General features: G+C 36.4%; 3 protein-coding genes across 3 annotated transcripts; 1 reads left to right on the top strand and 2 right to left on the bottom strand.

The window, feature by feature from the left end:
* Window positions 1-20: 20 nt before the first annotated feature.
* On the top strand, window positions 21-2,285 carry LOC105287910 (40S ribosomal protein S3a). Its single transcript, XM_011353777.3, has 5 exons — window positions 21-165; window positions 594-697; window positions 816-1,138; window positions 1,636-1,797; window positions 2,088-2,285. The coding sequence occupies exons 1-5, from the start codon at window positions 104-106 to the stop codon at window positions 2,238-2,240; spliced, it is 804 nt and encodes a 267-aa protein (XP_011352079.1). The 5' UTR covers window positions 21-103; the 3' UTR covers window positions 2,241-2,285.
* On the bottom strand, window positions 2,277-26,119 carry LOC105287977. Its single transcript, XM_020034435.2, has 22 exons — window positions 25,663-26,119; window positions 25,298-25,549; window positions 24,739-24,988; window positions 24,119-24,311; window positions 23,735-23,974; window positions 23,394-23,651; window positions 22,676-22,811; window positions 16,878-17,210; window positions 14,441-14,677; window positions 13,915-14,179; window positions 13,370-13,672; window positions 12,840-13,047; window positions 12,451-12,756; window positions 8,373-8,515; window positions 6,246-6,505; window positions 4,778-4,941; window positions 4,247-4,382; window positions 3,977-4,176; window positions 3,641-3,893; window positions 3,242-3,432; window positions 2,911-3,168; window positions 2,277-2,828 (listed from the first exon to the last, which is right to left on the bottom strand). The coding sequence occupies exons 1-22, from the start codon at window positions 25,852-25,854 to the stop codon at window positions 2,696-2,698; spliced, it is 4,911 nt and encodes a 1,636-aa protein (XP_019889994.1). The 5' UTR covers window positions 25,855-26,119; the 3' UTR covers window positions 2,277-2,695.
* LOC105287911 lies at window positions 18,240-20,023 on the bottom strand. The gene is made up of 4 exons (XM_011353778.3): window positions 19,655-20,023; window positions 19,097-19,283; window positions 18,680-18,797; window positions 18,240-18,521 (listed from the first exon to the last, which is right to left on the bottom strand). The coding sequence occupies exons 1-3, from the start codon at window positions 19,790-19,792 to the stop codon at window positions 18,718-18,720; spliced, it is 405 nt and encodes a 134-aa protein (XP_011352080.1). The 5' UTR covers window positions 19,793-20,023; the 3' UTR covers window positions 18,240-18,521; window positions 18,680-18,717.

Genomic DNA, 26,119 nt, shown 5'->3' with positions numbered 1-26,119 from the left:
CTCTTGAAGAGGAAGTTCTAAACGTAATATACAACATGGTTTGAATCGGTTGGATTGCTATTTCCGTTGCAGAGGATTCTCTTTTCGCCTATAACGTGGAATCATGGCTGTTGGAAAGAATAAGGGTCTCAGTAAAGGCGGAAAAAAGGGAGTGAAGAAGAAGATGTAAGATGAACATATTATCTTTGAAATGTAGCTAATTGTCCGATAGTTGTGAGAAACTTTTTATCGAATTAACATTTTGCGTGATGTCTTTGGTTATAGTGGATACTCGCGTGCTTACGACAACGGCGTATGTACGTGTTACGCTTTGATTATTCTCTATGATAATATTCTCTTTTCCAAACCTGACACAATTGCGGTAAACGTAAAAGTCCTGACGTATTTCATGCGTTCTTCTGAGCATCGTTGTTAACATTTCGTTCGATCCAACGTGTATAAAGAGGTTATGTCTGTTGTTCATTGACGCAAGTAATAGCATGCGTGATCACGCAGGCAGTTAACGCGATAAAATCAATCTCGCTATCCAGTGCCATGTTTTCTTTTATATGATCATACTTTTTCATTTTATTTTATTATTTGTATTATTGCAGCGTCGATCCCTTTACGCGCAAAGACTGGTATGATGTCAAGGCACCCTCTATGTTTGCCAACCGGCAGGTTGGAAAAACCTTGGTCAACAGGACTCAGGGAACAAGTAAGAATCTTGTCTTTTTTTAAAATCTAATTGTCATGTTTAAAAGTTATAAAAGAGGGATATCTTTTCCGTGTAGACATGCATGCGTATATTATAACACACTCGTTTTATTTTATAGAAATTGCTTCGGAAGGATTAAAGTTTAGAGTGTTTGAAGTATCTCTGGCTGATTTGCAAAGCGATCAGGATGCAGAGAGGTCGTTCCGGAAATTTAGACTGATCGCCGAGGATGTTCAAGGTCGTAATGTCCTGACCAACTTTCATGGAATGGATTTGACCACGGACAAGCTTCGCTCGATGGTGAAGAAGTGGCAGACTCTGATCGAGGCAAACGTGGATGTGAAAACTACAGATGGCTACTTGCTCAGAGTTTTCTGCATTGGTTTCACGAACAAGGATCAACTGAGTACCAGAAAGACGTGTTACGCGCAACACGCGCAGGTCTGTACCCACCTAATTTTATTCTGCACGTACGCAATTCCATTGCTCATTTCAGCTCTTTCCTTAATGGCTGAATGACCGGAAACATTGCATATATCAATGCAGTTGCTTACCACACTACTTGCAGTTCAAGCAAGTAGTCAAAATTGAACTGCTACATGATGTCATAAAACATTTCGTATAATTAAAATCAATTGGTTTGCGTTTGAGTGCAGACACGAGTATATATTTATTCAAACAGTTTTCATTATTATTTATCTTTTATATAATTGTATCTGTTGCATTTTTCGCCATAACATGCTTAAAAAAACGCTCTCGATGTCCAGAGTTCGTGAACACGTGATCACACGGTTCATTCACGTGGTCGCAATTTTTTAGATGGAGAATTTTACTTTTAACTGATTCAAATTCGCAAAAGTGTACGGTCATTTAACATTAATTTTTCTTTTCTGTTTTGATCCTTCGTGCTAATCTATAATTTGTATGATTTAATTTAGGTGAAAAAAATCCGACAGAAAATGGTCGAAACCATCACGGAGGACGTCACCAAGACCGACTTGAAAGGCGTGGTCAGTAAATTGCTTCCGGACGCTACGGCTAAGGATATCGAGAAGGCCTCGCAGGGCATTTATCCTCTGCACGACGTTTACATTCGTAAAGTAAGTAGTAAAGTGATTATGGATAAATAAATGTACAATTGATCATTGAAGCCATTCGATGCGCTCATAGAATGATAATATAAAATCATTTATATAACTTCACCGCTTCACGATCGAGGAGATAAAACTTGAAAAAAGTGATGAATCTTGTAAAATATTCTCGTGAATTTGAACATATCGGATGGCATCTGATACACCTAATTACGTCACGTGATTGTCGTGGAAATAATTAGTGATGCACTAGCAATCACTTAATGAACCGTTAACGAGACGAATGCATAAATTGATAGGTGAAAGTATTGAAGAAGCCGCGTTTCGAGCTCAGCAAGTTGCTGGAGTTGCACGGAGACGGAGGCGGAAATAAGAGCGAGGAAGCCGGTGACAGTGGTTCCAAAGTGGACAGGCCAGAGGGTTACGAGCCACCGGTACAAGACTCCGTTTAATTCTGAATTTTTCAATCTTAAGAATAAAATCGGAAATTGCGTAAATTGTACATCTCTTTATTCAAATCCTCTTTATTCTATTCCTATGCCGATGTAGTGCGCATACAGTTGTGAATGACTATGTTTCCATCGGTCAGAGTCGGGTTGGGTCATCTGTTTCCATCGGACCTTTAATAGGGTTCAGGTTCGAGTTTGGTTGTTTCCACCGCAAGAGCGGTTTCACCTCAATCCGACTTCGACTCGACTTTAACCCTCGATGGAAACATAGTCTATAATGCACACTACAAAATACCATATATATATATATATCTTATGTACTGCGTGCTATACTTGATACCGTTATATTTCCTCAAGATTAAATAATAGAACGTTCGGATGATTCTTGAATCATCGACGCCGACATCTTTGTGAGCTCATTGAGAATAGTGGTTCCAGTGTAATTGAATCGTGACGAGTTATTTTAATGCTCTCATGACGTACTTGGAGCCACTTGCGAGCAGTGCTCTGAAACTTTCACTCCAGGATGCCAACAAGTATATAAGCAGCAGGAAAAATAAGATCTTCGTGAACACATCTACCCAGTACATGCTGTAACAAAAAGAACAAATGAGAAACGTAACAATGAGATCAGTAAAACCGGATTTCCACCGAATCTCGTTTGTAAACTTACACTCGCAAGTGTCGGCGAGCAGCCGGCAAGGTTTCCGGCATTTCCTTTAATATGTAAATTCTAGCGGCTCGGATGCATTCCTCGAAATATGCATCTATATCCATATCCGTGCCGTGTATTTGATAGGTCTTGTATTCCGTGCTGTTGAGCTTTTCTCTTACATCGAGAGCGTGCGTATTGACAAAGTCCCATTGATTATTGGCGTAATACTCGAAAACTTCGAATCCTTTCTGTATTCGACGATGCACGCGGCACATACTGGGTATGCGTAAATAAAATCGATCAATACATGAAGCGATACTTGACGTATGTAGACCTCGCGGATACTCACATAGGTTTGTAGCCCAAGAAAAAGAGGATTGTATCGATAAAATAGGCCGGTAGCATGTGGAAAAATAGGACGCAGATATTGTGCAAGAGCCGTGAATTCTTCATGCTGCCACCTGGGTACCACACGATCCCATTTAAGGGCACGCGTTGCGTTATCTTTCGGCCGCGCTCTATTATTTCTTCCCAAGAGATCTGTAGGCAAAAAACAGAAATCTCATTTCGATACTGTTGAAGAATAAGTCTCTACGCCTCTCTAGTCGCATTTACATCACGTATATATTATACATATATATCGGGCGTGAGAAAAATTAGAGTCGAGTATTTGAGATGCTTATACGGTGGATTTACAAAGTCATGATGATTTTCCATTATAATAACGAGCGCGGATGCTTTTACGTACCTTGAACTCGTTGCTACTCGTGAGATTGTACACCCGTTTTTCGTAGTCCTTGAAATAAATAAAGTTCCACGTGGTGATGAGAATAGCGTTCACGGCAATGTCAACAGGAAGATAGTCGGCATAACCGTTCTTGTTGCAGTACATCGTTCTAATGACTCCTTTTCCAGCACCGATCAAAAGACCGGTAGGCCCGTTGATGTTGTCCGTCCAACCGGGAAGCGGATCCTTCCAAACGGGGATAACTACGCTTGGCCTTACGACCGACAGATTGTCAGAAAAGCTTCTTCCAATGCGCGCAAAATTCGTGCATGCCGAGAGAAGCATTGCCGTCGATACCTTAAAATTATCGATGGAATATGCGGCATCGATTCCTCTACGAGGCTCTCCGACAAGGCCTTCGTGAAAGCGTACGTGTTTGGTACCTTACCCAGGATCTTGTCTGTCATAGCTTCGACTACATCGTCGTCCATCCACTCGACGCACTTGATTACCTGGTGAGGATTCGCGGGCGGAGGGTACGTTCTCTCACCCAAAATCTAAACCAAAAGCGTCGTTCCTCATTTCCTTTCTGAACCCTTTCTCTACATGCCTGCGGGAATTACTTACTTTCTCTTCTAGATGACAGTAGGCAGTGCTGATATGAGTAAACAGAAGTAAATGTTTCATTTCTTTGGCCAGCTCTAGCATTTGCTTCGTGCCACGTGTGTTCAATAACACAGCTCTCTTCAACAGTTCATCGAATCTGCAAGACGTACAATCAAGCGATTATCGTTTCACCGAGTCGTGGCTGGCGAGAATACTAGTTGTACAAATACATGAATTTGCAGCTTGTGCGTTCGCGAATTAATGCCTTTCGTTGCTTCGATTCGATGACTGATGTTTTTCTAAATGCGATAAGATACTGAGACATTGGACTTTCTTGATGAGTATCTACGCAATGAATACCTTCGGATATTAATCAGTTTTTCATTCTATTTAATTTTAATTGTAAATAGAATGATTAAAAATGTTAATTTAGTGTCGGCTTTGCTCGTCGTCGACAGACTGATCGATACAAATGAGCAAAAAGTATTTCAAGGTTCCATCATTCGAATGAAAAACGATGACGCATAGTTTTTGTCATCTTCAATACGGTACCTAACGGTAGCAGCTCCATGGTAGACAATGTCGACATTATCGCAGAGCATCTTTCTGTCTTCCACAGATAATCCAAGTCCTGGCAATAATACGTCTCCGCTAACGATTGTTACTGCTTTATGAAGCGCCGACAATCCCCTTTGAGCCTTGACTGTCTCGAAAAGCTGTAATTTATATTTGAAATAAGTTGCCTTATCCATTACTATCTCTAATGATCGATTGCGCGAATCATCATACCATGTATAACTCTATCTATATGCATGTGGCTGATTTTTGCGTAATTTTACATTTGCAATTTTTGATTGCAAAATCATACTTGATGCTATTTTCTGCATAAATCTTCCCGCGAGAAAGAAAAGCAATCTTATTACATGTAACGCAGAGGATTTGAAAGTGATAGACAGATATCGAGCAAACGCTAAAGTATCCTAAAATACGTATAATAATCTCCCATCTGAGTTAATATTGTATAAATTAAACATACATAACTACGGATAACGCGCGATATCCAGTGTGATGTTAATAATATTTAAAAAATTCGGAAACGTCTCTATGTATCTCGTATTTAGGTGACTAAGCACAGTTTCTCATATTCATCCAGTTTGTCGCTTGAAGAATCACTTCGTAACAATATTTTGCTAAATCATGCGATAAAATGAATATCGTCATATTTTATTGACATCCAATTTACGGACGGTTAAGATACAGCTCATATATTATCGTACGTGCGTGTATGTCTGTGTGTGTGTGTGTACTTTGTGTATAACACACACACACATGTATATGACATAGTGTGTGTTATGGTGTTGCGTTAAAATTTGAAAGATGTGACATAACATGGTACGAAACGTGCAACCCGCGCTTTCACCGAGACCAGCAAGAAAATGATACCAATAATAATCATCATCATCTTTTTTTGCTGTATTTTCGACGAGGCCTTGACTCGGTTTCTCTTTCGTCGCGCGCGGATAGATCGCCCGTGGTTGATGGTCCGGTTAGTTTCACTTTCACTTTATTTATTCGTGAAATATCCAAAGTGCGCACGAGCGTACCTTCTCGCAGCACCTTGCGTACGCGTTGCACCTAGCGCGTTATCGTCGTAAGACAACAATGATGCAACTCGCGACGTAGCAGCAAAGTCATAGTCACGCACTTTCTCTTTTTAATGCTCCTGTTGAGAGACCAAGACGCCGATACGCGCACGTAAGGCATCTTCGAAGGTAGAACGAGAGATTTTTGCCGAGCTGAAGGCACTTTGCGACCATTTTCCAGTTATCAGCTTTTTTTCCTTTCGTGAAGCGTTTTCTTTCTATTTTTATTCTATTTTTATATATTTTATATAAAATATTATATTATTTTATATAAATATTGTATTTTTTAATATTTCTTTCTTTCTAACTTGCTTCCTATTGATATTCTTTTGATAGGCGACACATTTCGTGATATTAGGCTACACATATCGGCTTACCGGTGAATCAAATATTTCCTCCAGTCGATGCTTGGGATCCTTGCCCTTCTTCGGCCTGATGAGCATGTAAATTTGCGCTATGTCGGGTAGACATCGCAGAAACTTCTCGATCAGCACTTTTCCTAAGAATCCTGTGCCGCCTGTCACCAATATCCTGCGACCGACGAAAGTCTCGGCTATCCTGTCGGGTGCTACGTCGTCGATTTTACTTTGCTCCATCGTGACTAAGTCTTGATCCTGCAAGAATTTTCCTGAAACGTCTTCAAAATATGAGAATGCATGATATTATATACATATTTATCGTTATGTAAAAAAACTCAGTAATATTTCCATTAAACATATCACTATCTTACGTGATATTGTTCCGTGAAGTGAATTATTATGAATGAAAAAATCGATTATAGATGCGATTATGAATGAGATAAACCTAAAAAAACAAATGCGCAATAGAATGTCGCTCAATCTCGTCATTGCTGCTATTCTTTTATTTATTTACGTTGAGATTAAAATATTATACCCAATGTCTCTGTGCTATAAATCAAAATAATCTTAATTTTACATTTTACAATAACGACGCGCTATAATCTCGTTGATATGGTGTTGTCGGAAATCCTTGGTAACTCAAAACAATGACTGCAAACGAAAACAAATATTCCAGAACGTATTGCGCGATATGTACAATTATGTATGTGATACTATTAAAAACAAACGCGTTCCTTTATTTTTATCACTGAATAATTAAGTGTTGCGCGATCATATACACGCAATCAAAACGGAAAGGAAATAATAGCTATAGAAATTGATAGGTATTGATGAATATGTAAATTGCGCTTTGTTTCGGGTCAAAGAAACTTGAGACTCGATTAGACAGATAATGTAATGCTACAATAATACACAATTTCTATTCGCATTAACAGCAATTTCGTCAATCCAAATTACTAAAAGAACTAGTAAGAATTATTCTTCTTTCCGATGTTGGAGTCTTGCTTTTATACACATTTTTTGTGTAATAGAATTTAATGGACATTGATATTAAATGAATAATAGCTAATAACTCGGTTAGAAAATTAGATTTTTGCGAAATCGAATATTTTTTCTTAAGAATAATAAAATCGCGCGAATCAACTATGCAACAATGTTTTTTAATCCTGCTACTTAACACTAGATTGACGGAATCCGTCAATTTGACGGATTGAGAATTCATGCTTAAAGATACAGAAATCAAAAGGATTATTTTTTATCAACGAGAAACCGAAAATTGAAAACCAAAAGCTAAAAACCGAAAACCGAAGTTTAATGTACCCCGTATACGACAGATTTTAGTAAAACTAGATATACAAGCAATTTAACCGTAAATCTAGTGTTAAAAGAATATCACCGATTGAAACCAGACCAGCTCGCGATGAGTCGTCAACAATACGATCAGATAAAAAAGGAATCGAATTAATTGCTTGAACTTTGTCATGCTTTGCGGCATAAACAATGCTACAGAAGTTTGAATAATTAATAGAAAACCGCCATGTGATCGCATTCTTGGTACTCTTATTTCATTTCGCTACCAGGAATGCTACTAAGCGCGAATGCAAATGTCTCGTTGAACCCCTTGAGATAAACTTTCTGCTGGAGTTTAAGAAATGCTCCATCGCGACATACTGGATCAAACGTGACGACGTGGTGTCTTTACGAAACGCAATTTTCTTAGACTCGCAACTCGCGTCTCATTAACGCGTCGCTTCATTCAGAAAATGTAACGGTCGAACTCTTCGTAAAATCAACGATCATCACCCAACGTTATCTCAGCGTTACTACAATACGGTAAATTAAAGTTTATTAATTTCACCCGATGAAACGGTCCGGAGACCGATCCTCCAGCGGATGCACTCTTGCCTACTCGCGAATCTGATTGTCCGTACATGTGTCATTAGACATTTCACCACGTGTTTTCCTTTCAGTCTTACAAACGTATACGTATGAAGGCTGACAATCGCGTGCACTTTTTGTCCGCGATCGAAAGATCAAGATACGTGACTGAACGAGATAATGTTATGAAGCTGCTCGAAGCTTCATCGAAGCTTGGAATAATCGTCTGTAGTGCTGTGATTTCTTACGCTTCCTAGTTGCACTTACCGCGAGAAGTAATGGTCGTGGCGATCGTCGGACGAGTGCAACGTGAGTGAGCAGCGTCGAGTCCGCGCATGAAATCGCATTCGTACTCGAGCTCGGCCTCGGACTCGGCCGTGCCTCGGTCGAATGGACTGGCCGCCGCAGTACTGAGAAAGTATTATGTCTCGTACTGGCTCCTTGGATGCTTTCGCGCATTTATTCTCATAGCGAATCACGTGCACACTTTACCTGCAGGCTTAAATCTTACATAATGTAGACACTAGCCCATATACGCACAGCGCACTCTCAGCGTACGTCGAAACTTCGGACAGGTCACCCTCATGTTTTTCTTAAGCGAGTCTGAGCAAATTAATTAACTCGCATACTTTCGCCTTTTATTTTCGTGTCTCTTGATGCTTTTTCTTTTTTTTTGCGATTTGCATTGTGCCGCCTTTTTTTGAACGGAAACTGAAAGAAATAAAAAATTTTATACATAAAAAAAATTTATCTTGTTTCGACTAGTAAGTAACACATTGCCGATAATATATTCTATACGTAAATCACATTGTTTTCTGCCGATCCATTAAGAAAAGAAAAAAACAGTCAACACTCATCGTAATTTGTAGCCTCACCTTATATTCTCCGCCTGCTTATATTTATTCAGGAAAATGGATATTAGGATATTATCATTATCAATTTTTGATACTATTACTAAGATTATTTTATTGTACAAAAAAACAAAACTATATAAAAATGTCACGTATGCAAAAACATTGTACGGTAAAATGCAACGTACAAATGTCGATGAAACTATTACCTAAATCGGGAGAAATTTACATTTAAATGAATATAACTTAAATCATCGTCACTCGAGCGTACATACATCCGCACATCCATAAATCTTATGCGCGCGCACGCGTTCCCTTTTAATACTTGTTTCAACTCGGAGAAAGTATCCGACTGAAACTCGTTAAATTCGTATTGTGTGTTTGCCGATTGCGATTAATCTTAATTTTACGAGCGCGATCTTAACGACAAATTATTTATCTAGAAACTGGATATCTAGTTTCCTAAAAGTCGTAAAAATCCGCCACGCGCGCTTGTTTAGAAATGGGTTGGAAAGCGAAGTATTGCTTCGAATAATTATTCGGATAAGTGGAAATGTCTGTTTCAAAATATTTCGCCGTTTATCCGCATCGAGCTATTGCACATACAAGCAAACGCAAACGGAAGACGAGATACCGAAAAACGTGTCTTATTTACCAGTCTTTAGCCTATTTTTATCATGGCAAAGTATTTATAGCATTACTTCTTAGCACGCAGAGTATAAAGCAGTCCAGATTATCGAGTCTCGAACCAATTATGTATCCACATTAGTTTAGTGTTACGTAGCTTGACTCGCAGCAGAAATATATATATATATATATATATATATATATATATATATATATATAGCGCTAACTATAATTTTTATATTATATATTATGACAACTTTTAATGTTTAATATAAATTTTAATATAGTGTCCCTAACTGGCAATACAAAATACTAAATTGCACTACGTTTCGACCATTATTCTGGCCCTTATCAAGTGCGAACAATACATTTTATCACTATATTAAAATTTATATTATACAACACTGGCGAAGTAAACTGGAGTTATTTTTAATGTTTATATAGCAAAAAGTGTAATATAATAAGAATAGCGATTAAATTACGATAAAGTGACCACTTTTTTGTAATCAATATAATACACTAACGTACGTTTAATTATAATTTTACGCCTTTATCATAAACATATTAGTAAACTGGACAAATATGCAATATACTTATTATAATTGTAGTAACTTTAATGCAGCGTAAGATCAGTTGTGATATACAGGGTGTTTCCTAAGTAAGTAGATAAACTTAAGGAGGATATTCCTTGGCTTATTTTAAGAAGAAAAGGTCATATAAACATATGTCCTAAACTGCTTTGTTTTCCAAAAAAAAGTACATCACTGTTTTCGTTCACTTTTCGTTTATTATAGAACAGTTTGTATTATTGCAAATGAAACAAATGAAAAACAATAGTAACCAAAAAGAAAAATTATAACGAAAAAGAAAATAGTAACTAAAAAGAAAAATAATAACATCACAGTAACTGCTGAAAATGTCCACCTGCAGCCATGATACACGCCTCGACTCTCCTTTCCATTGATTGACGTACACGCTCAAAAATACCTGGAGTGTTACGTATTCTTTCACATCCATCTATTATGCGATTTCTGAGATCTTCTTCATTTTGAATAGGTGTAGCGTAAATTAAAGATTTAAGCTGTTCCCATAGAAAAAAATCTTCTGGATTTAAGTCTGGGGATCTTGCAGGCCATAAATGGTTTGGTCTTTGAGTACCTCGACCGATCCATCGATTGGCAAACTTCCTGTTCAAAAATTGACCATCCCCACTCCATCCCCACCGCTGTTGACTCGTACTGCAAAAGCACGCTATCCGAAAAGTGAACGAAAACAGTGATGTACTTTTTTTGGAAAACAAAGCAGTTCAGGACATATGTTTATATGACCTTTTCTTCTTAAAATAAGCCAAGGAATATCCTCCTTAAGTTTGTCTACTTACTTAGGAAACACCCTGTATATCATTACAAAATTACCTTTTTTAAAAAAGGTAAAAAGGCGTTAAATGTACGTGCAAAAACGAACTTCTAGATAAAACTCAGAAGAAATAAAGGAGATAATAATATATAATATAAAGCAAACAAATTTAATACAAATATTTTATTCAAAAAACTTGGCGCGGCCTAAACCGAATGTTAATTGCCTTAGTATTAATAACACAGTAAACACAAATGTAGCAATTATATAACATAGATGTAATAGTTATGTTACATGTAACATTGACATCTATTGTAACTGCTACAAACTGTGTTTACTGGGAAGTAACACTTGTGCACGTGTCCGTATTTAGATTCTAAGAAAATTATTGTAATAAATTTCCTTAGAATCTAAACGACAAAAATCTATTCTAGGAGTATGAAGTAGTTTAATGAAACATATATTGAAGTACTAAATGTTTACGAGAGCAAATAATTTTTATGAACATCAAGAAACATAAAATTATTCTTATCGAAATGTGATTCTGCATTTAACGAAACAACTTATCTGTTTAAAGTCCGAAATAGATGTAATTAAACTCTATAAACTATCAGACACGATTGAGTGAGACTGCATATTTTTATTTCCGTTTATCTCCATCCATAATCGTATCCATAATCCACTTTTTCGTTCGACTAATAACTCGATAACAATGATACGTTTTACGCAACGCAACGCAACGTAAGATGAATTAATGAATGTTTAATGAATGTTACTAAATTTCTCTTTACATACATTAGTTTCCACAACGTATATATGTATGTAATGTGAAAGATGCTCATATTTTGAAGACATTTCAGGGAAACTCTTGCAGTACCAAGACTTAGTCACGATGGAGCAAAGTAAAACCGACGTAGCACTCGACAGGATAGCCGAGACTTTTGCCGGTCGCAGAATATTGGTGACAGGTGACACAGGATTCACAGGACAAATTATCAGCTTATTTAGAAATTCTGAATAAATATGGCAGACTTACGTAAAAGTCGTCAACTGCTGCAAAAACGCAAATCTTTTCTACGTACTTATAGTTCCCCTAAGCGTGAATTACTTTTACGAATGATCTTCAGACCAATTAAATTATTAAGATATTTGAAATCACTTGCTAATATTTATAAAATTTTTATATTATTCATTAATTCCTTTTTGGGAAATTTTAGATTTCTATGCAAATTAATATAAGCATATTTTTCTTTCAGAAAGTAAAAGAAACTCGAGGAATAAGAAAATTTGTCATATCGTGATGTCCCTCTTGTCTCCTTTTTTGTTACATGATGCATATTAAATGACTGAAACCAAATCATGGTACCATCGCGAACATATATACTTACGATTCCATGCATGTTCGCAACGACACGCGATTTGGCTTGATAGAAACTTTGAACGCGACACGGTTCAATAACGTGGATCCTGTTTAATGTTTACTTCCTGAACGGTTGACACGTTTCTTACTCTACGTTCTCTCATTTGTTTCGAGGAGCGTTGTTGTAACGAGTTGAGCGGACATCATCCACGAGTACATTATCCAGATAACAAAACTTGCGAGTATCGTCTTGAGCAAACAGTCGGCGACATACAAACAGAAGAAGACCCGTCTCGCACGTGGCAGCGTCGAAGGATCGTCCTTTAAGTAATACTGTCTCGTGCCTAAGATGTACGACAACATATACTCGTCCCAGCGGATGACTTTCGTATCCATGAAAAATGTTTCTCTGTCCGAGGAACACAGCTGAGTTTGCAGATCGCGCAGGTTGTCGTTGCTGTAATTAATAACGTCAACGGAACGTGAAGAGCACGGCGTTGAATATTTTATATGTCTTAATAAAAAAAATGTTAGCCTTACAGAAAATTCCACTGTTTCATGGTGTAATACTGAAGCAATTCTAATCCACTGCTCACTCGATTTTGCACTCGTACCAAGAAGGGCTTGTTTCCGGTGACGATAAGCAGAGCATCTAGTAAATAAGCGGGTATAATATGTAATAACAGAACGGCGAACCAATGGAGAATTTTCGAGGAAGTGATTCTTCCACCGGGATACCAGAGTGGTTCTGAAAGAAACATGATACATTATTAATGAGTTTTCTACGTTTTTGTGTTATAGTCTAGAATATATTTATAGCATTTTTGAATTAAGCAGAAACAATTGTGACGTTATTTCGTGATAGATGACACTGCGAGTGATTATAACATAACAACATTTAACATATGTTAGGATGCATTATTAATATGTTATTAGAAGATACTACAAAACAGATCGAAAATAAGGAAAATAGTTTGTTCGAATATATCAATCGTGTTTTGAATAAATAGCTAAATTTATAAATAATAAATCGCTTTATTTTTTCATATTTGTTCGTTAAAATTTCTTACGTGAGAATGGATTGGTGAATAAGTGTTTTTTTCCGATTTCCAATGCGTCACCCCAAGAAATCTGATTCTCTTTATTCATCGTGACATTTAAAAACATCGGCTTTGTACACTTCTCTGATCCAACTCGCCAAGCGAATGCGATCGTCGCGTTTATAGCCATGTCGCAGGGCACCATATTAATCAGGTAATTCGCATTGCACAGCATGGATCGAATGACTCCCTTACCCGCGCCAATTAGCAACCCAGTCGGGCCGTTCATGTTGTCTATCCAGCCAGGTACTGGTTCTTTCCAAGACGCGGCCACTGATATCAAACAGCCAGATCATTACGCGTGACATCGTCATCAATCCCTCAAATATTCACAGATTAAAAAATTTTATAAAGAATAAAACTTTATATAAAAAACCATTTTGTTTACTTTGATTTGATTTATTATTGATTGATTTTGTTATGAAATAAATTATTTCAATATAGACAATAAATCATCTATATGTGAGACAAAGATTGGAAAAAAAGAAATACGTTTAACAGACGCTTATTCTTACCTATCGATGGGCGTATGATTCCTACGGGTAATCCACATCTCGATACAAAATCCTCGCTGAGTGCCTTGCTGTAAGCGTACGTGTTAGGCTGATTTGTCAACAGTTGCGGTCTCATCGCTTCTAAAGCTTCATCCGTCATCGTGTCGATCATACGAGCGACACTTTCCGCTGAAATGCTGGTTTGATAAGGGCGTTCCTCCAACACTAGCTCGCCACATTGACAAAAAGTCGTCGACATATGAATAAACGACTCGAGTAGAGGCATCTTTAAGTAAAAATAATCATAATGCTATTATATAATATATTAATAATTTCGTAATAAACTTTTACAGCAAAATCAATTATTGCACTGTGTATTTTTTAATTAACACTACAGATAAGATACTTTGTTTTGGTTAATTTTTTTGGCTAATGAGTAAAATTTTACAGCCTTACTTGATTAATCCACTAATAGAATATAAATAGCAGTAAGAATACCATTTAATAAAATGTTATAATATATGTTATCTGTAGAGAGCATTGTCACCTGTTTTGCTAATGCCACGACGTTCATAGTACCCATGGTGTTCATCCTGATAGCGGTTTTCAGTGGTAGATCGAATCTGACATTAGCGGCCATGTGGAAAACGACGGATACCCGACTAATGAATCGTTCCTTCTCTGCAGACAGAGAGAGTCCTTTTATGCTCGTATCACCGGTTAACACTACAAGTTTCTTTAGTCTCTCTGGATACTGTTCTCGAAGGATTCGAAATGGTTCTTCCTGCAAATGCAATTTTCATTGAGCGATTGAGCATAAACAGGGTGTCCCAGAATTGTGTATGAAGCTCTCGTGAGCGGGTAGAACGCATCGAACTGAGAAGAAAAGTCCTTTGCTGTTTTGAAATTTTCGCAATAGTTAACGAGTTATTAATTATTAAAAATCGCTATATTAGTCCGGCGTACCGCCGAATGCAAGCGCGCGGCGAGATGCGACCGCCTAGAGATCGAGGTTGCTAGGCGAGCGGAGAATTGTTTATTACAAGTGGCAATGGCTAGGCAAGAGCGACTTGTAATAAACAATTCTCCGCTCGCCTAGCAACCTCGATCTCTAGGCGGTCGCATCTCGCCGCGCGCTTGCATTCGGCGGTACGCCGGACTAATATAGCGATTTTTAATAATTAATAACTCGTTAACTATTGCGAAAATTTTAAAACGGTAAAGGACTTTTCTTCTCAGTTCGATGCGTTCTACCCGCTCACGAGCGCTTCATACACAATTCTGGGAAACCCTGTATAATACATGCCATCTTATTTTTTTCGAACAGTTTGCTAATAATAGCAAAGTACGAATCTACGCGATTGAAGAAAACAAATTCACAATCAATTGTCAGATCAGACCGCGTTCAGTTCAGTATAATTAGATGTGACTATATTTCGTGATACATAATATTATTGATTTTGTCACAGAATACATCATATCTTTAAACGCTTGATGTTTAATTATCTCCGATATAATTTGTTGTGTCATTATTTTTACTTCTTTACACACTGAAAACATAACTCGAGACAGATCAAACAAGTTTGGAGTGCTTGTTGAGTTTGATTTCTAGCTACTTATTATCTAGGTCCAAGGATAGAGATCCTACTAAACTTTCTTACCTTTGGAAGAAAGTTTCTCGAAGACGATTAAGTAATTTAAAAATTTCGCGATGACGCAATTGATGTCAAGGCTATTCGCGATGATTCAATTCATCTGCACATGATCATATTATATATTTATATTATATATATATATATATATATATCGATCATTTCTCGCGTTTACTTCAGCGCGTGTCTCTCATTTCGTCAGCTTTAACTTTCGTTTTGAAATTTACCGTAACAAAAAAATGATGCCTTGCTTTTCTCAGACAATGAACAATAATAAATAATGAACAATAATAATAAATGAATAAAATAAAATGGAGATGTTTGGGCGTTAATATCGATGTATGCATTGATTCTCGTTGCACGGTCGTGAAAAGTTTACGTAGAGGAACGTAAGTGAACGGTAATACTTGTCGGTTGCCACACGTATGCTAAAGGTAACTGCCTTTCGTTACTCTTCGTAAAGAGCAGGTCTATCAAATCATCCAAAGGAAAGAATTGCATTTCACTATGCAGACATATGAAATGTTGTAACGCCATTCGAACTCTTCGGTGAATCCTCATTAAGGAGCCGTTGTGAAAGCAAAAAGAGGAATTAGAGATTATAATAAATCTTCTAGAGAATAATCGCGGCGCGTCATGTTGTCAGGAAAGAGTATTGCATGCTACGTATATGTTGCTTCATCGTTAGTCGAAGCTATTTTAATGATAGCGCAATCGCCAAAGAGATCGCAATACGGATTGCGTTCTACTCATTTCGGTAAACGTGTATATATATATATATATATATATATATATATATATATATATGTATATTATTAGTATGCACATATATCTGTGCCACTTTCTTAATCTTTTTTTTTTATACGTCTACTTGTACCGATAATGCGTGACGTCCCACATAAATACAGTTGTATTCATATGTTACATTTACATAAGATATATAATCATAAATCGACCATTTCTTTCCCTAGTAAAGCCAATGCATTTCTTACCCCAATGTAAAGCCAATGCACTGTGCTACTCGGGTTCTCCCTGTTTTCGCAATGTGGAATTTCCGCCGTTATAAATATCCGGCGAATTTCTCCTTCTCGATTATAGTCATTGTATACTTGCTTAAACTTTACTTGGATTAAAAATTCGAAACAAATCACATACGATCGTATTTTAGAGATATAGGAGGTAATAACGATCATTCATGGCGTGTTTGAAAAAACTCGAGTCAACTAATAATTTATCAACTAATAATTGTTTGAAATAATTTTTTTCATAGCATTAATAACGCCTAACAATTGCAACAAAAATATGCGAAACAATATTTAGCGATTGCAATACCTGCATTATCAAATGCCATCTTGTCTGCGGATCAACACCTTTCTTCTTTCGGATTACTATGAAGATATCGGCAATGTTGGGACAGCTCAACAGCAGCTTAGATATCAGAATCTTCCCCATAAATCCGGTACCTCCAGTGACGAAAACACTTCGATTGGAGAACCAATCGGATATCGATGACATTTTCGATATGTTTAATGAATAAAAACTGTAAAAAAGTTTTTTCAATGAAGAAAAAGAGAAAATAGAGTCAAAAATCTGTGATACACCAATAATACTCAAAAAATAATTCCATATGTTTCTTAATGCATCTTTAGTGATAGCCATCAAGGACTAACAAAAGAAGCATGCAAAAATTGAAAGGGAAATTGATAAGAAAAATCCCATAAAAGAACGTTTGATAACGCACAAAACTCTTACGTACAGGGAAAGAGATGCAGTGCGTAATCGCAAGTGTCCCCAAAGGTCGTTAATTTATTAGAAAGAAAATCCAAAACATGTCGCTTCTGCCGATAGGTTTCCAGGCTTTGTAACAGAGATTAACTATCGAAATCGAACGTTGCGCAAATTAGAGAGGAGAGTCGGCTTGCAAACAAAGCACAGTGGGGGGAATGTTTGAGAAGTCTTGACCCTTTCGGAACAAGAAATATGTAGCAAATTAGGAATGAAAAAAATATTAGAAAAAATGATAGCTTCTAAAGAATTCTCTGTGAGATTATCGAACAAGCGGCGTACACAGCGGAGAAATAAGATGTTAGTTGTAAAAAGTTATATACATTCGGTTAAGCTTTGGCGCAATGTAAATCTACTGGCGAAATACTGTAGGAAGATATATTTGCGGAATATTTATAGCAAATATTATGTCCTTGAGTCTAACGTGGCTCATTTGGAGAGCACATGGATGCACTTGAACGCTTAGTTTACTCTTTCTAATATCGCGTGAGATACGCCGGATCTAACGTAATCGTATCAGTGAAAAAATCGTGAAATATGAAGACAAGTGAATGAAGTGAATGAAACGAAAGAAAACGTAACAGCTTGAAAATTGTCGTTAGTTGTTTCCAATAATCGTAACAGATTCTAAAAAATTCTGCATTTTTACTTTTATTGAATTTAATTTGAATAGTAAATTGTCATCCATTGTCAGTTGTCTGATTCAAGGATTCATGCGTCACGAAATATGTAGATACTTACTGAAAAACAATCCGTTAAAATAATTTCCGATGAAACTGTGCGAAGAGCAGAACGATCTGAATGCAAGTCCTGACCACGGACAATTCCGCTCGGGCTTTTAGAGGAGCGCAAAATTCGAATTGATGGATCGTCGGGACAGTCGAAATGTTACTCGGCAGTATTTTTTATCGTTGTATTCCGATGTGATCAGAATTGTCAAAACTGATCGAATGCACACATACACCAAGAATAGCACGGTTTTATCTCTGTTGCACGGCTGAGTGTACAATCATTTCTGAGGCTTTCTTCATGTCGCCTTCGTCCAGTGCAGCTGGACCCGCTGGGAGTAACTTTGAGGGCGGCAGCGGATTCTTAAAGACTCCCATTCTCTCTTTATCCTTTCCCCAGATAGCGATGGGATTGAGCGAGTCATTCCTCTCCTTAATTGTTCTGTCGCAATTTCATCCTTGCCTGTAATTTCGAATTTGCATATCTTTTCTAAAGTTTCGCTAAAAATAGCAGAGAGTCATCCCTGCTCGAGTTTATGCAAGCATCCGCCGTTAACGTCTTGAATATTTATGAGAAAACAGGTTTGGATTCGAGTTGAGATTTGAGACGTTCCTACTTACCATCCATGGTACACCGGTATAAAAAAAGCAATGAACCACTACGGGTCTTCCCAATGACTCCACGACCTTGTAGCACACCTGGCATGCAAGTAGTGGTCAGCCACTTGTTTTGCAACTTCTGAAAAAGAGAAGAATTGTTTCCAAGGTACTGAATATTCTACCGAGTATTCTGTAGCAGGTAAGACAAATTAATTAAATTAAAATTCTTTGGATACTTTGGATGAATTAATATCCAAATAAATAGTCCAATTAAGCATCGAGCTCATTCAAGAATATATCATGCTGGAATATATTATGATATAAAACGCGTGTTATATAATTCGATATATCGTTAATTAAATTCGTTTACGTTATGTCACTATAAACAAATCATCTATTAAAATGATAGAATAAGAATATTACTGATTACGCCCTTACTTTTCATATTTTCCTGATGAGTTTTGCTGTATTTACTCCATGTATCGTTTATAATATGATTTTTCAATTTCGGATCCGAGAAGTGTTTCCTGTTGTCATTTAATACTTTGAATATCATGATAAATGCACCAAAATATTTGCCAAGTCGCAATCGTTGCATTACAAAACTGCGCCAGCACCACGCTTTCTGCGTGATGAAAAAAGTATCTTTGTCCAACATTATTATGCCTTGTTTTTCGAGATTTCGAATAACCTACTTAATGGCATGATATAATATTTAAACATATACATTCTGTATAAAACTATATTGGAAATATAATCCTTTTTTAACTTTTCACTATTTTGCACGCAGATCTATGACGAATATATAAAAACACATTTTATAACATTTTCTAATGTTGTACCAAAGAACTTTTTAGTATCTCCAAGAGAGAAATAATAAAAATCATTTTAAAAATTCTAATGCATTAGAAATAATCGCATAGTATGTATAAAAAATATGTACACATATAATGAGATCTGAGATTAATTGAATTTTAAGTAATTGAAAATTCATACCACTTCTTTAAAATGCAACAACTCTTGGGATATGTTGTATCTTGTTAATCCAAAATCTGTTGAAAATGTTTGTTGATAGCATTGGTGATTGTTTGAATAAATAAGATGGTCATATGGAGCTGCTGATAAAATGCACATGTGACCGTCAATGTGTCAATGTGACGTAAACACAATTTTTGTTCCCCACTACTTACTAACTACTTGCAAATGATTGCTAATATTGATCTTATATTTTTGATATTTATTGCACATGGGCGTCCGCAGGATTTTTTTTAAGGAGGGGCATGATTCAAGATCCCAGCAAACACAAAATATAACTATTATATAACACAGAAGTAACACGTAATATAACAACTGTTATATATTATTAATGTTGAGGTTGCATAATTTACTTTGTAACTGCAATATAACTGCGTTATAAAACTGTTATATTGCTCTGTTATACATTGGTTATAATAATATAACAGTAATATAACTGAAATATGCGATATTACATAACTGTAATATTTGCATATTATGTCTATGTTATATATCATTTTTAACATTCAGATGTCGAGTTGTCTGGTAGATGGCTTCGTTTCTCGCATGAAAAATATAATACAAAATATATATAGGAACGGTGATCACGGCAGGGCACAACTTGTATCGTAAGTCCATTTCTACGATGAAGTGGTACATTTTTGAACGAATAATAAATAAGAGGAAAGTACGAACGTGTACATAACGTTTAGGAAAATAAATTAAACATACACCTGTAGTTGTAGAGACTAGAGAGAGGAAGAAAGAATAAATAATATATATTCCATTTATATAACATTTAAATAACATTTTAGTAACATGTTATATTATTGTTATATTACTGCAATATCGTTTGAGTGGGAAATTACAACTAACATATACGTTATATGTAACGAACATGTTATATTGCGGGTTACATTCTGTTATATTATGACAATATCATTGTTATATAACTGTGTTTGCTGGGATGTTACTTCTAGAATTAAAATACTTATAATTAAAAATTTACGCATCTTTTGGTAATAAAAACTTTCTCACTGCAATAAAGTAGATGCTGTGCGTTTGTAATCTGGCATCTTTTTTTCCTTATTTCAAGGAAGAAAAAAGTTTTTATTTTTTGCTAATTTTAATTGTTTGCTGATTCCAGGGAGGAGAGGCAAATGCTCGATCTTGCATCCTCCCTGTGGACGCTCATGTTGTTGCAAGTATGAATGATAAAATTAATACATCAGTTTCGTATAAGATACGTTGATATACTCTTGAATATCTATATTTCCGGATTCGCGAGACCATCTCTTAATAAGTAATTGACTGATACATTATGATATATATATATATATATATATATATATATATATATATATATATATATCATAATGTATCAGTCTATAATTAAATATAATTTATATATAATTAAATTCTATTTAAGAAAAAAAGTAAAGCTTCATTTTGCGAATGCCAAACTTTTCATTTCAGTTTCCATAATGCAAATCAATTGGTTTAAATTTGATCTATTAAACACCCCTGTTTCCTCGTTGCAGCCATATTAAATTATTTATTGTGTGTCATAAACCAAATTTTATGAAAAATTTTCTTATTATAAATTCAAAAATTCATAAATCTTTCTAGTAAACTTGCAAACTATATTTTATATACCATTTCTTTTTAACAAATCACTAATACAGCTATAATATAATAATGGATATATTTAATTATAAATTTGTCAATTGTTTATTAACAATTTTTTTATATTTCTTACACACACGCGCGCGCGCGCGCGCGCATATACATAAAATACTTTAATAATGTAAACAATTGTTTACATTACCCATACCCATTTATGCATAACACCAAAAATATAAGAATATCACCAATAGAATGTTATGAAAATGTATTGTATGCGCATTTTCAAGTTTGAACGCGTCAGCCATATTCTCACTAATTAGCAGCAAAAGTCTATGACATGTTAGTTTTTAAGACTGCCTCCGAAATTTGTCATAGTTGATCAATTGGATTAAGTACAAGTGTTCGCTTAAAAATGCACACAAGAAACTTTCGCCGTTAAGGGGATCCTGGAGTGCCTAGTGAAAAGTGTTGCCAATTGCACACATACATATATAAAAATTAAAATTGAAATGCTTTTTATAAAAATTTCGCAATTTGTACGCACAAAAGTGAGGCACTTTTGAATGAAGACAGAATGAAGGAATATGAGGCGACTTTTAGAAATGAATTTAGAAGCGTAAGAGAAAAGAAAAGCATGTTTGAAAATTTTGTACATACTTATACATACATACAAGCTTTTCAAACACTCTTTTCTTTTCTCTTACACTTTTAAATTCATTTCTAAAAGCCGCCTCATATTCCTTTATTCTGTCTTCATTCAAAAGTGCCTCACTTTTATGCGCACAAATTGCGAAATTTTTATAAAAAGCATTTTATTGTGCAAATGGCAGCACCATCGCGAAAAAATTCCCTGGTCACTCCAGGATCCCCTTAAAGAAATAAGAGTATTGACACACGGCATATATACGCACATATATATATACATATACGCAGGGTGTTATTTAATCCGCGCTCACTATTTTCACATGAAAAACTGAGTCGAAAAGTCCTGAACCATTTTTTTCTATAATGTTTAATAAAGTAGTAATTATTGAGTAAAGTCAATCCAATCAGCGCCGTTCTTTAGAAGTACACACGTCTGTGAGTCACAGACTGTCTTAACAGCATGAACGCAGCGGCGGAATACTCATGTACATACCACTACCAGGCGCGCAGCTCACTGACGTACGTCCGGCGTCGGCGCTGATTGACGGCTAATTAAATAGCACTCTATACATATATATGTGCGTATGCATACGATATATGTTGATACATATAATATATAAATATATAGATGTATATATGACTCTAATATATTTTATTACCGAAGCTATTCTATAGCATAATTGAAAAATATTTTGTAAGTCGGCAAATATTTGATATCATTCATCGCATTCACAGTTGATCGAACAAGAGATATATTATTGGTACAATTAAACTACTTTTCGTCCATGTCGTAGCAAACGACACTTTAACGAGCCACCAGAACAAGCCTAACAGAGCGGCTTGCAAGCCCAGATGTGCAACCAATAATCTGTGAACAGACATACAAGTATGAACAATAATCACATTGTTAAAAGGAAGATCACTCAAACATAAGAGTGTATTGAGGAAACAAATTCTCTAAAAAGACACACACCACACACATTTATGGGTGTTTTCCAGCAACGACACAGTGCGACACACCCCTATAACATTTTCTGCAATTGCAAATATGGCAAATTACGTTTGCCGAAAGGTCGCAAATGGAAAACATACTTTGTTAACATACTTTGTTACAATTCTGTTAGCACACTTCCGTCAATATGCAACATTTTCACCGTTCTATTGTCAGATCTGCTCTAATGTTGTCGTCAATTTGACTGTGGAATATGTTCCTCAGATTTGGTTCATATTGGAGACCAACTGAGGACACAGTAGGCTCTGGCTTTGGCATTATAGTTCTGCCGACATTTGTTTCTCATTTGGCAACATCCCACAACCAAAATGTTTGCTGGGCAGTATATCATTCTATCTTCTTTCAATACCAGCGAACAACAAAGATAGAATGATACACTGTGTCGCACTGTGTCGTTACTGGAAAACACCCTTTATGTTTGATAATATATATACTTACATTTTATTCTTGAGACGTGCTTTTGGTAAGGATTTCGGAGACTCTTTAAGAAGATACAATCTGACACCTTGTACCAAGTCCAAAAAATAATCTCTCCAAACCAACGGTCTGATGTCCAAGGTGAATAATTTTTGATCATCCGCAGACAACGATTCGTGCAGTTGTAGCAGGTGTGGATTATTAAATTGCCATTCTTGAAAAATAAATTTCTCCAAACGATTTAATGAGTTGTTGACGTTCGTATGCAAACGAACGAGACTAAAAAAAAATAGAAAATATACTTTACAATTTATGGAAAGGAGGAAGCTTTTACATATTTTGTGTTAAAAGTCGAAGCTTACATTGGACGACCTCCACACAATCGAGTAACTGTATCCAGGATGTAAGCAGGGATAAAGTGAACGAAGATGGCCGATATTTTAAATAAGAAGAGCGATGGTAAAAACTTGAGATATGGGAACCAAACGGCGCTTCGTAACGGATAAGCGCGTAAATAATTATTCACAGACCCTTCTACCGTCTTCCATCGAAAAGGATTACACGTGCTAGATGTGCAATGGTACACTTTCAATTCCTTATCGCTGAAAAAAAATTACAAGCCATTTCAAGAAACATGAATAATTTCGCTTAAGAAAGGAAGGCACGCGCAATATATTTTATAAAATTTTTCTGTAAAAATCAAAAGATTAAAGTAATTTCATATAACATTTTTTCTTTAGAATCACCTGTCACGATCGACGTTATAACCCGCAACAATAAGGCTGTTCACTACTATGTCTACTGGAATGTAATCGTATGCAAGATGGGTCGCAACTGGCAATCTTCTCACAACACCCTTACCAGCACCCATTAGAAAACCTTGTGGTCCATTCTTTGATATTGTCCATCCTGGAATCGGTTCCTTCCATGCCCCTATTACTAGATACAGGAAATCAGATTTAAATTAGTTAAAAATTTAACCCTCCGTCGTCCAACTGTACACTTGAGTGACACGCCTGAAACTACGATGGTCAATTTCACCAACAAATTTCAATTTTTCATAAAAAAACGTATTGATCATTCCGGTTTGGCGACTGTCAAAACATGTTCAGGAATGTTCAAAGAGTCACCTGGAATTCTGCCAAATTTTTTAAAGCAGTTATGTGTTAGTGATACATGTATAACACTCAAGTGTACAGTGGGACCATGGCGTTGTTAAAAAAATGATGGACGACAGAGGGTTAAAATAAAGATTTAAATTAGCAAATGTGACAATCTCAGTAGATTACAAATGGCGCATACACACAGAGAGAAAAATAGTGAATATACTAAACACTAGCCCAAATAAAAGCATAAACAAACTCACTCATTGAAGGACGCACGATCGCAGCTGGAAGTCCTGAATTGGCCACCTCGTGTTCAGCCAAGTGTTTGGTGAATGTATAAGGATTTGCGTGACCTTTTAATATTTCTGGTGTTTTGGTATTTATAGCATCAGTGTCAAGCGTACTGACCAGGTTTAAAAGTGTATCTGCATCCATTGACACAGGATACACTACCTCATCAACATCATGTAACACTGAATTGACATATGCACTGGAGACATGTACCAATGCCTAAAGAATAAATACTGAATAAGTTAACCAACTGGACTTAGCTATATTTTTATTTGCATTCTCATTAAATCTGTTGATCTGTTCTTTGTAGCTGCTGAACTGGTTCAATATATTCAAGCGAGACAAGTACATACATTTTTTCTCTAATTTATTGCATCAATTCAGCAAAGAATAGATCATGTATCTTTAATCCTAAGATATGATATTGAATTATAATAGACTAATCAATAGATTAGTAGTTACAATTAATATACAATAGTATAATAGTATATTAACAATATAAGAGAGTGGAACATCTGCCTGACTAACCTTGAGATCCTTAATGTCTCGGCAGAGTTGAACGATCCTGCGTGTACCCAGTAAATTAATTGTTGTCGTGCTCTTCAGATCGGCTTCGAAATCGAGCGTGGCGGCCGAATGAAAAACAATTTGTACCGTATTTATCACAGTCGCACGGTCTACCGTGGACATTCCCAGGTTCTCCTTGCCGACGTCACCGGCGATCGGGATCAGCTTCTTGAATAAATCAGTTTGTTCTTGCTCTCGCATCCTATTAAAAACCTGTGCAAAGAAAAACGATCGTACGACTATAACAAAAAAAAAGGTCATACCGTTGAGAGGATAGCATAAAAAAACCGGTTTTTATTTTCTCGACCGCGCCTAAGATTACCCACCGAGTTTTGCGTCAACTCCTCCAACCTTTCCGCAATCTCCTTTCCTTTTTTCGGACGTATTAGCAGGTAAATATTTTTCACGTCCGGGCAACATCGCAAAAGCTTTTCAATCAAGCAAACCCCGACGAAGCCGGTGCCGCCAGTCACAAACACGTTCTTGCCGTTGTAAAAATCCATTACGTGCGATGCCATCGTGTTCCGTGTTCTCTCGCCGATCGAGATTCAATTGAGAATACTTGAGATTTGCACGATTTCCCTTTGCAGGACGCGCTCTCGTGAGCAACTCGATTGAGACTGATGTGTACGAGGAGTGACTCCGAGCGAGGAAACTTCCGTTTCTCGCGTGTATACTAACGCCAACCAAGAGCAAACAAATCTCTATCGCCGCACGACCGCGTCGCTGCGCGTCATGTTATACACTACACTATACCTGACTGTACTACATTGCCGAACCGCC

The sequence above is a fragment of the Ooceraea biroi genome, chromosome 2, assembly GCF_003672135.1.
Source record: "Ooceraea biroi isolate clonal line C1 chromosome 2, Obir_v5.4, whole genome shotgun sequence".
Lineage (NCBI taxonomy): Eukaryota > Metazoa > Arthropoda > Insecta > Hymenoptera > Formicidae > Ooceraea > Ooceraea biroi.
This window is presented reverse-complemented; position numbering and strand designations above follow the sequence as displayed.

Coding starts and splice junctions, on each gene's coding strand:
- LOC105287910 (XM_011353777.3), top strand. CDS start 104: ATGGCTGTTGGAAAGAATAAGGGTCTCAGTAAAGGCGGAAAAAAGGGA. Junction 166..593: donor AAGGGAGTGAAGAAGAAGAT/GTAAGATGAACA, acceptor GTATTATTGCAG/CGTCGATCCCTTTACGCGCA. Junction 1,798..2,087: donor ACGACGTTTACATTCGTAAA/GTAAGTAGTAAA, acceptor ATAAATTGATAG/GTGAAAGTATTGAAGAAGCC.
- LOC105287911 (XM_011353778.3), bottom strand. CDS start 19,792: ATGTGCATTTTATCAGCAGCTCCATATGACCATCTTATTTATTCAAAC. Junction 19,284..19,654: donor TGTTGCATTTTAAAGAAGTG/GTATGAATTTTC, acceptor TTCATCACGCAG/AAAGCGTGGTGCTGGCGCAG. Junction 18,798..19,096: donor TCATCAGGAAAATATGAAAA/GTAAGGGCGTAA, acceptor TCTCTTTTTCAG/AAGTTGCAAAACAAGTGGCT.
- LOC105287977 (XM_020034435.2), bottom strand. CDS start 25,854: ATGGCATCGCACGTAATGGATTTTTACAACGGCAAGAACGTGTTTGTG. Junction 22,812..23,393: donor GCACGTCTCAAGAATAAAAT/GTAAGTATATAT, acceptor GTCTGTTCACAG/ATTATTGGTTGCACATCTGG. Junction 6,506..8,372: donor CACGACCATTACTTCTCGCG/GTAAGTGCAACT, acceptor CATATTTTGAAG/ACGTTTCAGGAAAATTCTTG.